Source organism: Mus caroli, unplaced genomic scaffold, assembly GCF_978045245.1.
Source record: "Mus caroli unplaced genomic scaffold, Mus_caroli_1 scaffold_11, whole genome shotgun sequence".
NCBI lineage: Eukaryota > Metazoa > Chordata > Mammalia > Rodentia > Muridae > Mus > Mus caroli.
In genome coordinates, this window is record NW_028227266.1 from 22,130,270 (window position 1) to 22,145,925 (window position 15,656).

Here is a 15,656-nt window from a genome sequence, read left to right on the forward strand (position 1 = left end):
CTATAGATTATATCCGAGAAAGCTCAAAAGCAAGGCAGAAAACCATATCCAGGTTCAGGGTACACTGACCTGATTGGGCAAGAATAACCCTATGCTCTTACATCCAACAAGAATAAACAGATCACATAAATTGAATCACAGGAGGTTAAATCACTTCCGAGAATGATCCAGAGATCATTGAGGTAAAAAGCCCTCTGCTTTTTTCTAGGAGCCTCTCTTACAGATCCCCAAGACACTGCTCAGCATGAGTTGTTCTTTTGATCATGTTTTGACACACTAAATGAGATGATACCTATACCTGCCATTGCTAAAGTGGCCAAGAGCCTGAGACTAGGTAGATCATAGGCCTAGGGGAAAGCCTATTACTATTATTCTGCTAATGGAACATAGCTGAAAAAATGACCTATTCCTATACCCATATACCCAATGCCTCACTTAACCCAAGTTAGAGAAGCTTCTTGCAAGTGTATGAAAATGAACACAAGACCAACATTATGACAATGTGCAGAGTGAGGCCTTGGAGCACTCAATCCTAAATGGGGTGTCTCACCAACCCCCTACACTCTGTGCCCAGGGATCTGTGCTGAAGAGGTGGAGAGACTCTAAGAGGTGTTAGGTGATGAGTGACTCCAAGGAAACTGCCTTCCAGACACAAAAGGAATAATGCATACATAAAACTCACCAAGATTGTGGTGGCATGCACAAGACCTGCATAGGTTCAAGTTACGATCCCAAAACTGAGAGGGGAAAGTGGACACAGGGTCCCACCCCTAATCAAGAAACTATCTGTAATTGGTAGCCACTAGTAAGGGGAAAATCAGTCTTCTCCAACGGCATATCACTGGGTACATCAACCACACAGAGGTTCAGTCCCCTTGAGGAGGAGGAGGTGGCCAACATAAAATGAATGCAATGGTGTGTTCTGGACTTTTCCTCTATCTTGTTTTGTTTTGTTTTGTTGCTTTTTGTATTGTTGGCTTTTGTTTGATTTTCATTTTTGTGGTTTTATGGTGGGAGTTTTATGTGTCTTGGGTTTTTTTGTTTTGTTTTTATTTCTTGTGTATTTATTATTTATTTATTTATTTATTTATTTATTTATTTATTTATTTATTTAATAAGACAGGGTTTCTCTGCATAGCCCTGGCCATCTTGGAACTCAATCTGTAGACCAAGATTTGACTCCCTCTGCCTCATGAACTGGGATTTGAGGTGTTCACCACCACTACCTGATTCACACTGCTTCTTTCGTTGCACCTTACATTATATCTTATTATATATGCAAATTACAGAAGGAAAGATATGGTTTTCACGTCTCAAAATGTTTGACTTTTCACTACCAGACCATTACAAACTTTCCTCATAGAAAGGACATCCTAACTATAATAACAGAGGCCCTACTCCCTCAGCTCGCTGCAGAAGTGGCTGATTCTAGAACTGGTGGAGAAAATGCACAAGATGAACCTGGGTAGCAGGAAACATTAGGGCATAAGGAAGTGTCCTGAAGAAAAAGCACAGTGGTGGGTATCTCAGTGGATACAGGAGGCCTTTGAAAGAGATCCCACTACTGGGGTGGGACTGGGTAACAACAAAACAAAGCAGAAATCAGGTTAAAATTCAAAGTATAAAGTAAATAGAATGAGGCCCAGCTATCACAAAGAACAAAAAAAAGACCAGTTAAAAGAAAATGGGTTCCATGTGGAAGAATTTCTAATGCTTTATGTAGACACACCACTCTGAGTACAGTGAACCTACCCAGTCCTTAAGTAAAGCTGCACAAAGCACCTCCTTCCAAAGAGCCTCAGTGGAAGGAGAGGGAGAAGAGATTCCCAGGGAAGAAACTGATCAAAATCAGTATCACCAGAGCTAAGCCATGCTGATGGCATGTGCCCCAAGGTTCTGTTATGGGAAAAATATCTGCACAATTCAAAACAGTGGACACTCACAAAAAATAAAAAATCTGGCTCATAACCCTTAAAATGGACAAGGTCTAGGTGACTTTTGAAGTTGTGAATAGACTGAACAGTCAGAAGGAAACTTACCAGAACAGAAAGGATTCTAGAATAAAAGGAGGGAACATCCATTCAAGATAAAGAGTGTCTGAGAAAGTATAAGTTACAGTTTTAAAATAGTGTATCAAAATTGGTTTATTAGCTGCAGCAAATGTCCCAACCTAATGAAGCTGAGGATTACAGAAAAAAATGTTGAGTGGTCATGTCTGACTCTGTTTTAGTTTTGTAACTTCACTGTAACATCTTTAAAACTTCCAGAATTATAAGTTCCGATCTTAAGAGCTAAAGAATGATGTCAAAAACAGCATTCAGCAATTATAAACATTTGATTTAGATCTTTTGATTTCAGGCAATAATGATTAAATCCCTGAATTATGGAATTAGATAAAAAGGAAAGAAACATTTCCCTAGAGAATAGCTAAATGGGGATAAGGCATAGGATAGGGCCTCATTAAGCAAATGCTTAGACCGTAAATAGAGTTGTGCTATTATGGAGTCTGTCCAATACTGAAATGGCTCTTGCCTAGAAAACAGTGGTCCAGTTCCACCACCAGGAACTGATTCTGATGTAGGGAGATCCTTGGAGTTGCAGTGAATGGCCAACTCTGCAAAAAGCACTTCATTTCTGGGGTGCCCTCCTCTTCATCTAGCACCTTTGAGTCACCTGTATAAGGATCAATTCTATTATCTCTATATTTTTATATTTATTTATATTATATTTATAGAACATAAGATATTCTATAACCATGTAAAAGTAAAATTTTATAATCTTTGTTACTTTCAAGTTTGAAACAATTTTAAAATTTATGATCCATTATAAATAGCACTGAAAAAAAAGTCCCTACATACCACTTACCCATCTTTTCAAAATGCTAATATTGTAGACATAGTACAATAATCAAAATGATGGCTGGACCGTTGAAGTGTTACTATTAGCTAAGCTACAGGATATATTCAATTGCTGATAGTTGTCCCACAAACATCTTTCCTCTGAAGTCCTTGGTATGCCTCGTTACCCAGGCTCCTTAGTGCCCCCAGTCCCTCATTGACAAGGCAGTTTCCCAGCCTTCCTCTCTCATGACCTCGGTCTTCGGAGAAGTGTAATAAACTATGGCAATGCCCAGGGTGGCTTCATTCAAAGTTCCTCTGCAGTCAGCTCCCAGGGTGTCTGGAAGAACTGCAATCACCAGCAAGTCCTAGAGTAGAGGGAGGAACAGGCCTACACCATTCCCTAATTGCACCCCTACCACCCCTGGCTTAGAGATAAAGGAAGGCTTTAAATCTCTTGTCTCTTTGAACACCTTCCACAGTGAGGAGCTTCTGGTCACCTAGACATCCTGTCTCATTCACAAAATCTGCTGGGAGCGTGGATGCCTAACTTGACTCATTAGGCCTGGTTAGGACCAGAAGAAACTAAAAACAATGGTCTCCAACCTTCCTTGGAGCTTGACATCAAGACCACATTATCAAGGTCAAAAGTGTCTTCTCTTACATGCTTGTTCTTCCTAAGGTAAGGTAGCATCCTCCCAACCAGACTCCCCAACAGCTGAAAAAAAAAAAACAGTCAACAGCATAGACAGGGCGGTACCATACCACCACCTAGTGTTCAAAGTAACACAGTGCAGCCATCTACCCCTGTGGGTCTGCCCATCACTGGGAATAATAAAAGGTTCACAATCTTCAAGAAGCAATACACAAAGATTTGGCAAGTTTGCTCTAATTTTCCAGTGTGACAAACCAGATTTACCAGGGAAAGACTGGAGTCTGACAATCCCTCCTCTCCTTTAAGCATGCTTTGTTCAGTTACTAACCATTCCTAATACTTCTTTTCCCTACAAATCCTTAAGTGCTGCATCCATACCAGGTCCCAGTAAACATTCCCTACACCAAGGGTTCTCAACCTATGAGACTCCACAGGGGTGGGTGACATAGCAAATATCCTGCATGTCAGATGTTTCTATTACAATTTATAGCAGTAGCAACATTACAGTTATTAAGTAGCAACAAAATAATCTTATGGTTGGGGTCACAACATGAGCAACTGCGTTAAAAGGTCACAGCATTAAGAGGACTGAGAAATGAGAAACAGTTTTGTACCTTTTTGTAAACCAAAACCTTCCCTATCGTCCCTGAAATGATCAGAGGAGAGTTTATGAAAGGCTCCTGAGCTCTTGCGTTTGTTTTTAACAAGTCTTCTAAACTGTCTACTCACCCCTAACATCAGCAAGTGCCGATCATTCTCTGCTCGGGAGTGCTCATCTTTCTGTCAGGCCTGGGATAATGGGAGTGAATGCCTACTAGTGACTTTCCTTGTTTTCACCACAGAAGGCTTGGTGCAAAACAAGCTCATCCCAATTTGCTTCAGACCTAGGAACCTCACATACTTGTTCCTAAGAATGGACTGCAAATGTTATTAAGAGTGCCCGGTGCAAAGCAGAGCAGAGCGCTATGATGTACTACCCGAATGGTCTGTGGCCAGTTAGTTACTTGTGGTGTTCTCAGTCTGGGAAACAGAAGTGACAGTGAAAGTTACAACCTTGAGTTGTTCTGAAAACATTTTAAAATGACGGTGTACAGTTAGCATGCAGCATCCTGGTTAGTTTTATAAACTTGATACAAGCTAGTTATTTGAGAAATCTCAACTGAGAAACCTCAGACTACCTGTAGGCAAGACTGTAGGGTATTTTCTTGATTAGTGATTTATGTTGGTGCACCTAGCTAATGGTGGGCAGTGCCACCCCTGGGCAAGTGGTCCTGGGTGATATAAGAAAGCAAGCTAAGGGAGCCATGACGAGCAAGCCCATAGGCAGAAACTCTTCATGCTTTCTGCATTAGATCCTGCCTCTAGGTTCCAGCTTTGAGTTCCTGCCCTGATTTCCATTCAAGGTGGACTGTAAGTGCTTTTGGTCATGGTGGCTACCACAGGACAGCAGGAATACGGCATGCTTTAAAGTATCTAGCTACTTATTTTTATTACTATGTGACTGGGCAAGATGGCCCCAAACCAGCCTCTTGGTGCTTCTGCCACGTGAATGGTGACTGGTGAAGGCCATGTGTGTTCACAGTTTTCCCGCTTGCCTCTTCTGTAGCCTTGGGTCACTGGAGAGACTCGGGCTACTGCACATCCTTCATGAACAGTGTGCAGGCAGTGAGTGGTTGATCAGTCAGGGGAAGAGTCCAAATTCAGCAGTAGGATTGGGAAGTAAGTGTTGACAAGATGACTTCCAAACTAGTCCCCAAGCCTGGGACCTCCAGGATGTACCCATTAAGTGTAGAGCAAGGACAGCTGAAGCCTGGGGCTGGCTATAGGAAGAGACGAACCTTCAGTAGGGATGAAGCCTCATTGTGCTTGGCAAACCTTCCACTTTCTAAGAGTCACTGTAAGGAATGAAGCCCCCAGAAGCTCAGCAATAGAAGCCCTGAGTGATGACTCTGCTCTCTTTAAGAGGATGATTCTCAGCAGGCTCCACGGAGGACTTTAAGAAAAGGCTTGCACAGTTCCATAACACGAAGCATTGTCGTGGATTCCTGTTTTGTATAAATGTTCCCAAATGTTTAAATCAGAACATCCACAGTGTAATGAATGCGTGAGAATGAGGTACAATAAACATGCTTTGTGCCCACCACATAGGTTACCACTACCTTGCAGTCTCAAAGCAGGACCTTCCACCAGTGGAGATGAGCCAGCTAGCCGCACCACCTTCCCAGGCAGGTTGCTAGTAAAGAACTCACTTCCCAGAGCCTGGCCCAGCTCTGCAGCTCCAGTGCCAGCATTCCAGATTCACCAAGACACCAGGCTGCCTCACCACAGTCTACTAAAATGTGAGGTGGAAATCAAGTCTTAACTATGAGGTAAAAAATGAATTATTCATTTAAAAACAAAACAAATAAACCTGCCACTGGACTACACAATTGTGGCTCTAAAATTGGTCTCCATCCTACTACTGTGTGATGTGGCTCTAAAATTGGTCTCCATCATACTACTGTGTGATATGTCTAATATCAGTAGTGATGACAGAGAGACTAATTAGTATACTGGGCTGTAGAGTCACACAATGGATCACATGTCTTCCCTCTCCAGCCCTTGAATCACCCCTTTCTTTGCCTACACATTAACAGAATCTTTCACTGGAGAAGACCTAATCCTTTCTGTCAAGTGTAAGAAACAGACCAAGTCCCTGGGGAGCATTCTAGAAAACATAATCCTAGTTGTCACTAGTCACCACTTGGCCGTCAGAGCAGTCTCTCGGCTTCTGTATATCCTTTTCTGCTGTTTGAAAAAGATCTTAAGTACCACAGCTGTTTGGAACTATACAGGTCCCTCTAAAACATGGCTGACACCTGACTAATTTTTTTTTGATTGTTAGTTTTGTTCTTACCAAGACTTACTGAAAGTAAGGCTGGCATAAGGAAATTAACAAAATAGAGATGATGATTAAAATAGGAACACAGTTACTATTTCTAGAACCCATAGTTGTTACCCTTTCTGGGCAAATCTGACCAGCATCTTCCTCCTGAGGCTCTGTCTGGGCTGAGACACAGTGTCCTGCAGTTTCCCTGTAACGACAACACTTCCACAAAAGTGTCCCCAAGATGCTGCCCCACAGCAAATTCTACAAGGCTTCTCGCTAGCTTCCAACAGAAGGAAATAAACTTATCATGGGTTTCAATAGCTCTGCATTCTTCGGCCACTACTGTAGGCACTTATGTAGGAGGCTCAGGGTCTAACACAGGAGCATGTCTGTCAGGGCCAGTTGGCCTGAAAACTAAGAGGTGCCCTTTGGAATGGAAGAAAGCCAAACTGACCTGAAAGACACTAACCTTTTAAAAAAAAACTTGTAAAATTTAAATATACTTTTGCAGGTAAATTAGTATCGAAGAACTTGAAGAACTTGAATAAATATCCCATAAGGCTGTTTATCATAATTGACTTTTTATTTAAAAAATTACAGGGAGCAATTTCCAGCATATTTTATAAAAGTTCTGCCATATCAAACATTTTGTATCACTTAATTCCAATGAAGAGCTGCCTTTTTTTTTCTCTTAAGGTACTAATTCCAACTGATGGGACATGTGCCCTTAAAATAGAAAGTTTCCATCATTTATTCAAATGTCAAAATTAATATTTTTGAGAAGTTTATTGCTTTATGGGTGGGCAAGATGCTACTAGCACATTTTAGGTAAATAAACTTTATTAAAAACTATGAGGTCATTTCTGTTTAAAACTTTCAGGATAATTCACAGAAAATAGATATATTTATTCAAAGTACACGTTGAAGGGCTGGCCATCTAGCTATGAACATTTAAAGGTGTAGCAGCTCTTTAAAGAAATAATACACAGTGGTTCTGCTTGGCGCACTATACATAATTGAAATGAATAAAGCTGGAAGACCAGTACTGTTAGCAATGCTATGTTGTTAGGATCTTTAAACAAACAAAGAAAAATCACAAGCTTAGTAGTCCATTTGTGCTTAAAATATTCATATGCATGAGAAGCTTAAAGAAAAGACCTCTGTACATGATAATCAAAAAAAAAGTTATACATTGTTTTTAAATTGCACTGTTATTTAAACCGCTTTCCTAAAGTCAAACCCTCCTTTGCAGCTGGCACAGTTTTTTAGGTCTAATTGGCAACTTGGGGAGGCCCCTCTGGTATTAGTGAAGTAAAAAAGGTGGTGATAAAAGACCAAGCTGAAGCCATTAACCCAGGCCTTTGAGCTGCACTGGCATCTTCACCTGCATCTTCTCCACTCTCATCTTCAAGTCCATCATCCATAAGGCGCTCCTTTCAAACAACATAAACATACTCCTGAGTAATCCGTACCACAAACACAAACCTATAGCAGCAGAGGGCTAATACTCTGTAGCAAGAAGAGATCTGGGTGTGTCAGTCTAGTGGTAGATCCAGGACCATTAGTGATCTTTGTGAAGTCTAGCATTTATAAATTATGCAGTGTGCAAATAACTGCCAATATAATACATTTTACCACAGGCATAATTTTCCTTCCAGATGGTTTTTGGAAGCTAATCCTTCCTACTTATCCTAACATAAGCTATGACTGACTGTACTATATGTTAAGAGCCCAAATGAATCTACCACAGTTTCCACATTAGCTTTTCTCCGTGTGCTTCCCACAGGTATCTACGGAGCATCCAAGGCCTGTCATTTCTGTCTCAGGTAGGGCTGAGGACTGTCTACCTTTAAAATCTACACAAACATCCATAACCTACCATTTCTTCAAGTTCTAGATTGTTTGCATTATGCCCGTCATTGTTAGCGTCCACATTGTTGGGAGCCTGTTGCTGACCGCCTTCTTGCCTGAACGGAAACCATCCAGCTTGGTGTCTGTTCAGTAAAATAAAAAGAAGAGAAGCCATAGTCACTTGTAACCCAATAAAATAATGTCCCTCAAGAAAAAAAAAAAACTATCAGAGCTATGATAAATGATAAAAACAAGTATCTTCCCTCAAGCCAGGGAATTTCTCAAGGTAATAAAAGCAAAACAAAACCCAATTCAAATCTAAAAGCTTACTGTGGACATAACTGGCTCAGTGTGACACTCTAAATCACAAAATCTTTTGGGGCTTTTTTTTTTTTTTTAATAAAATATAACCAGGTATTTTTCTTTGCCCCTTCAGAGAAGGCAAGGCCAGGGAAAAAATAAAACAATCTACTTATAAAAAAAGAGTGATCTACATTTGTAAGACTTAATATTGATAAATACAACTTAAAAGAACATCCTTGCTGGGCAGTGGTGGCGCACACCTTTAATCCCAGCACTCGGGAGGCAGAGGCAGGCAGATTTCTGAGTTCGAGGCTAGCCTGGTCTACAGAGTGAGTTCCAGGACAGCCAGGGCTACACAGAGAAACCCTGTCTCGAAAAACCAAAAAAAAAAAAGAAAAAAGAAAAAAAAAAAAGAAAAAAGAGAACATCCTTCTGAGAGCGCTTATCATATATTTGAGTTCTAAATAACTGGCTTTCTGTGAATCATGGAATTAAAAATTTATATAAAATATGATAAACAAAATCTCTGCTTTTAACTATTCTGATAAATATTTTTACACAATTCCTCCTGTCCTTGCTTTTGTGTAGCATCAATATGCCAGATACATGAAGGCCAGGATTAAAACTCCTCCATTCAGCATTTCTAACTGACTATGTTATGCCAGAGTCTGTGGTCAACAGTTTCGAAAGTAATTAAGAGAAATCACAAACAGTTAATATCTGTCACTCACAAATAAACCAGCAGCATGGCTCCCATTACCATGATAAACCGACTGAAAGAGGAATAGAAGTACACGATGCTGAGAAGGACGGCAGCTCGGGAGAGCGTGTACACCCAGTCCAGCCAGTCGCGGTTCAAGTCTTCTTCATTCAGCACTGGGCCGCCCTGTGCATTCATTTGAACATTCTCATTCATGGGCCCATTTTCTTGGGCCACTAGGTTGGGAGCTGGTGGAGGCTCTTCTCCAGGAACATGTGCCAAATTTAGAGGTGACGATGCAGCACGCTGGGCTGAGCCGGCACTTGATGTGGCCTGAGCTGAAACTGCAGCTTGACTGAAACAGTCATCAAAATATTAAAAAAACAAAAACAAAACCCTTTACCATACTTTGTATTTTTAAATGTCTTGGGTATTATAAAATTATAAATTGTATAACCGTAATCTCCAGTACCACAGTATTCTTGCTCTGTATTTCTGAGAAAGCAGTTTCCAGTGGAATAGTGGAACTAGTGAAGGCCTTCTCTTAGCCTGGCCATCTAAGACCACACTGAGAGGAGGAAGAAATAACCAAATATTCTGGTTAAAACACTTCCAAGCTGAAATTAATCTTTCAATTCATTTTATTATTCTACATGGGATAATACCTCAGAGCTGCCAAATTCCTCTCAGGCCACACTTTGGGATACTTGTTTAAATATGGATTTAAACATTAAATAAATCTTAGGAGAAAAAAAAATCATTCCTTAACCTCAACCCTGGTTTTTGGGCAATTCCATTTGAGGATCACTGGTTCCTGTCACCTTAGAAAGACTGTGTCCTGAAAGATGCTGATAATGTGACTTGTGTAAGTCAAAACAGGGTTAGCAAGATGGCCACCAGAGTGCAATCCCTGGGATTCACATGATGGAAAGAAACAATCACACAAGCTGCCTTCTGCTTCTACATGTAGGACACAGTATACATGCATGTGTGTGCATACACACACACACACAACAATAAATAAGTAAATAAATATAAATAAATAAATACAAATAAAATGTAATTTTAAGAAATTATGTCGTTTAGCTGGTACAGTGAAAGCCCAGGGCTCCGTATCTAGCACCACATAAAACTGGGCATGGTAGCATGCACGAGCCTACAGTCCCTGCTTTGGGGAGCCAGAAGCCATTCAAACAACTGTTGGAGGCCATGTTTGCCTAAAAAGTCATTCTGAGGCCAACCTTGGCTATAAACAACCTTGTCTCACAAAGAAAAATAATATTTCCCTAGAAAAATAGTAACATGGATGGGCTTTGCTTTAAATTATAACCAAAGAGAGAAGCTGTAGAATAAGACTGGCACAGCTTTATAATACTGAGGCGAAAACACGGGTACGCAGGGATTCTTTACTCATTTTGTATTGTGTGTTTTGTTTTACTACTACGTATTTTTAAATGCTTAAACTGTTGATAAAGTTAGTCAAGGTACCTAAGGAAAATTAAGGAAATGATATTCCCTAGGCTATAAATTCCAATTTAAACCAATGTGCTACGGAGGACCTTGTTTCTAAATAAGCCTTTTTGTTTCTAAAACATTTATCTTGTGACCACTCCGATACACGGGTGAGCTATACTCTAAAGGTAAGAAGCTGAGATTCAAAAGTGGAATGATGCACACACAGTAATCTGACTCAACAGTAAGTTAGAGTGGGGTCTTACTCACCTTACACGGTTTGCATGGAGGTCACAAGCAAGCAGAAGGCAGAAAACAGTACAAAGGCATCACTAAATGATAGCTGACCATGACAACATAAGAAGTACAAATAACCTCCCTGAAGCCAGTGTTTATTTATGCAGGTAAGCTGTGTGTGTGTGTGTGTGTGTGTGTGTGTGTACAGGCTGGAGGAAAGAAAGTCAAGTCAGAAGACATTTGGAGGGAACAAAAGCCTGATTCAGTAGTAAGAAAGTTATGTGAAGTAGGATATAGTTGTGGTATGACATTAAAAAAAAAAAAGGCAGCTACTGTGAAGTAAAACAGATTTAAAATGAAAAGGATCTGGCTGAAATTTTGGAAGCAGGATTCAAAGAAAGAACGAAGCTCAGTTATATCTGTGTAAGATATTAGGTTCAGGGATAACAGAAGCTACACTCTACATGGTTAAGGCCAAGAGCTATCCTGACAACGACCAGGGGAAGTTTCACTGACAAAGAAGTCAGAAGGAAAGGTACTTAAAGAATGAAGGAGCCAAAGCTTAGGTGTTCTGACCTTAGAGCAAAAGCCACTACCCTACGGGAACAGAGCAGCAATGCAAGAAGCACAGAAGGGAAAGGACTGACAACTGCAGCCATGGAAGAACGGCATCTAAGAGCACACCCAGAGTCCTGGGTGTCAGCAGGCACACAGCAGGCAGGAAGGTCAGGATCTGTCAACCTGAGCAAGAAATGCAGCTGTTAAAAGGAAGAGACGGCAGACACTATTGAATATGCCAGAAAGATTTTGCTGAAGGGACCCTGTTATAGCTGTCTCATATGAGGCTGTGCCAGTGCCTGGCAAATACAGAAGTGGATGCTCACAGTCAACTATTGGATGGAACGCAGGGCCCCCAATGGAGAAGCTAGAGAAAGCACCCAAGGAGCTGAAGGGGTCTGCAACCCTATAGGTGGAGCAACAATATGAACTAACCAGTACCCTCAGAGCTCGTGTCTCTAGCTGCATATGTAGCAGATGGCCTAGTTGGCCATCAATGGGAAGAGAGGTCCCTTGGTATTGCAAACTTTATATGCCCCAGTACAGGGGAACACCAGGGCCAAGAAGCAGAGTGGGTGGGTAGGGGAGCAGGGCGGAGGGAGGGTATAGGGAACTTTTGGGATAGCATTTGAAATGTATATAAAGAAAATATCTAATAAAAAAATTAAAGAAAAAGGAAGAGGCGGGGTGATGAGAGAGATAGAGAGGAGGGCATATAGACAGAAGATACAGAACGGCAGCTGGTCAGTGTGGCATGGTGTACAGGATGAGGCTGAATGGAGAGCAAAGCAGTCATGCCTCAGAGATGAGATGCCTACTTCCTCCGGCCACAGTCAAGCATGAGTGCGGCGACCGTGTGTGTCACACTGAGCCCTATACTTCCTATGGCCCCTTTCCCTTTGACTTTTTGTCTCCATATGGATCTGCAGCCTGTCAGGGAAAACTCTTTGTATCATTTTTTTTTTTTAAGTATCTGAATACTGCTAAATGATATCAGGGGCATGAAGAAGGGAATTCGAACAGGTCTGGCTGATGTGAAACAGAGGGGAATGCTTTTGTCCATTCGCCAATTAAAGTAGGTGTCTCCTGAGTTTATAAATTCCTTCTTGGTAACTTTGAAGTAACCAAGTGATAACAACAAGTACAATCCAGATCGACTTAGCTAAGGTAAGAGAGGACGTAAGGCAGTGAACTCAGACATACTTACTATTGCATATAATACTGATGAGCGTACATCTGCTGCCACCACAGCATCTGCAGTGGGCTGAGCGCAGGGTACACTGGGAACCCAGGGGGTACACCTTGCCCAGGAAACTGGTGATCCACATTTCTGTAGTAAAGAATAAATGAAGCCTTTTAATGTGTAAGGAAAAAAAAAACATTTTTCTGAACTGATTTGTGAACTGTAAATCAACCACTGATAATATTTTTAAATCTTACTGATTTTCAATATTCTTCAAATAACACAATACATTTTACCTAAGTTGGCCCTGGGCCCAAGTATATATAGAGAAAATAAGTCACCCACAAAAATATGTAGCAAGTGTGAGCAAAGTCAAGAATACTTTGATTTTTAAGTACATTCCCTTTAAGAATCAAAACTATCAAATAAATTTCATGACATATTAAATTTTTGAGGAATAGTCATAGCCAAGTAATAAAATTTTATTAAAAATACAGCAGCCAAATAATTTAAACTAGTATAAACATTCAAATACAAACATTTCAAATATAAACTGCCCTTTAAAGAGCCAAGAGTGAAGACCATACTTCTAAATATGGTTTCAAAATAAGTTAAAGTTCTATTAATTTAACAAAACTTGTGAAAAGGCACTATTAACTTCCTTATGCTTCTGTTTCCCTAATTCTGAAATGGAATCCTCCTTTAAATGTTGTCACTCTGTATTCAATAAACACTAGTTTTGTGATCTGAATGTAAAATGTCCCAGGCAGGAGGCTGGAGAGATGGCTCAGTGGTTAAGAACACTGACTGCTCTTCTAGAGGTCCTGAGTTCAAATCCCAGCAACCACATAGTGGTTCACAACCATCTGTAATGAGATCTGATGCATTCTTCTGGGGTGTCTGAAGACAGCTACAGTGTATGTATATATAATAAATATATCTTTAAAAAGAAATGTCCCAGGCATGCTCATGAACACTTGGTCCCCAGCTGGTGGCACTGGATTAGGAAGTTTTGGAACCCTTAGAAGATGTAACCTTGCTGGAGAAAATAAGACAAGGGGAGAGTGTCCTAGCCCAGCCCCACTTCAGGTACTTCAGATCCACTGTGACCAGCTACCTGAAACTTCTGCAACTGTGCCTTCCCCGCCTCCGACTGTGAGTCAAATTAAACCCTTCCTCCCTTAAGTTGCTTGTCAAATATTTGATCATAGCAAAGAAGAAAGTTATAGTTAACCAGTTCTGCTTTTGTTCCCCAGACCTTAGAAAAGACTGTAACTCTAAAATATGTAATTTAAGAATTAGCAATAAAAATGCCATTCTGCTATACGTATAGATCAATGTCTTTTGCAACCGTCTTCAGAGGCTGCAGTCAATAGAAGCAAAACAGATTCACAACAAACTGCAGAGAGTGGAAGACCTCGAAACACTCAGTCCTGATTGGGATGCCTCCATCAAACCCTACCCTCAGAGCTCAGGGAACTTATGGAGAAGGAGATAGAGAGACTGCAAGAGCTAGTGGCGATAGAGGAGACCAAGGAAACAAGGCCTTCCTAACATGCCAGGACTGATACACACAGGAACTCATAAAGACATGGATCTAACCCAAATGGGGTCCCACGGCTGGGAAGGAGAGATCACAAGCTCCACTACTAACTCAAAATCTATCTTCTCCAACTGATAATAACCACTCACAAATGAAAAACTGGTCTGTTCCAGTGAAGGCTCACTAGACAGTCAAACAACTCTTTTTTTTTTTTTCTTTTTTTTGGTTTTTTGAGACAGGGTTTCTCTGTGTAGCCCTGGCTGTCCTGGAACTCACTCTGTAGACCAGGCTGGCCTTTAACTCAGAAATCCACCTGCCTCTGCCTCCCGAGTGCTGGGATTAAAGGCTCGTGCCACCACTGCCCGGCATAGTCAAACAACTCTTAAAGCCAGACCCCATGCCAGAAGTAGAGAGCCAAAACCAAACAAACTGAATGATATTTGTAGAGGCTCCTTGTTTCATTATGATTTGTGTGGCCACCAGTTTTAATTTTTCCCCTTTCTTTCCTTCTTCCTTTTTTCCTTATAGGTCTTTGCCTATAAATTACAGTTTTTATAGAATTTATTTTTGTGTGTGTGAATATGTGAGTCTCTGCATCTCCATTGTATTTCTTGTGCTTTTTCTTTGTTTGGTTGGTTTTTTGTTTTTTGTTTGGTAGTTTTATTTGCTTCGTCTTATTCCAGTTTGTTTGCTGCTGCTGCTGCTATTGTTGTTATCATTTACATGTCTGTCTGTCTTCTAATGACAGAGAGTAAGGACGGTGTGTAGATTAGGGTCAGTAGGGAGTAGAAAAGGACCTGGGAGGAGTTGAAAGAGGAGAAACTGTGAGTGTATGAAATCAAAAATCTATTTTCAATTTAAAAAAAAAATACTTAGAGGTATTCGTACAAACCAAAACAACTATGGGGTACATACATACACCAGTAAGCAGCACTTGTGAATGTGTTATAACTCTTTTATTTTCTTTTGTTTGTGCATGTATCTACATGTATATGCACATTTGTTAATATAGCATGCACAGATGTGCATGTTTGTGTGTGACCGGGGGAGGGAGGGGACTATGGAGAGGTCAAAGGTCAGCATTGGGTGCCTTCCCCTGTTGCTCATCACCTCCCTTTTTCTCTAAGAGGGTCTTCCGCTGAGCCTGGAGCTGACCAATCCACCTAGAGTGGCCCACAGCCACTCCAGGGATCTACTTATCTCTACCACTGCCTTGGCCAGCCCCACTCCCAGATCTGGGCATACAGACAGTAGCACTAGCTCTTACGTGGGTACAGGGGATCTACTCCAATTTTCTCAGCTCTGAAAAATGTAGACTTTTAAAGAGAAACTTTTTCCTTCCCTTTATCTTAGAGAGAGAAAATCCAGTCCTGTCATTCTAAAGTTAACACAATAGAGATGTTTGAGGTTGTATTTCTTATTAATAGCAGGAATTCAGGCAGCTCTATTTCCAGGTAGATGCTCTCTA

General features: G+C 40.8%; 1 protein-coding gene across 2 annotated transcripts in view; it reads right to left on the minus strand.

The window, feature by feature from the left end:
• Positions 1 to 7,404: 7,404 nt before the first annotated feature.
• Herpud2 (HERPUD family member 2) overlaps positions 7,405 to 15,656 on the minus strand; it is a 51,504-nt gene continuing 43,252 nt past the window's right edge. The window contains exons 5-8 of one of the 2 annotated variants that reach the window (XM_029481476.2): positions 12,670 to 12,792; positions 9,276 to 9,570; positions 8,241 to 8,355; positions 7,405 to 7,794 (exon numbers count right to left, since the gene is read on the minus strand). In XM_029481476.2, coding sequence (XP_029337336.1) covers positions 8,284 to 8,355; positions 9,276 to 9,570; positions 12,670 to 12,792 — 490 coding nt within the window. In that variant the 3' untranslated portion in view covers positions 7,405 to 7,794; positions 8,241 to 8,283. Of the gene's footprint in view, positions 7,795 to 8,240; positions 8,356 to 9,246; positions 9,571 to 12,669; positions 12,793 to 15,656 lie in introns of both variants that reach the window. The other variant, XM_021172410.2, reaches the window with a different exon arrangement.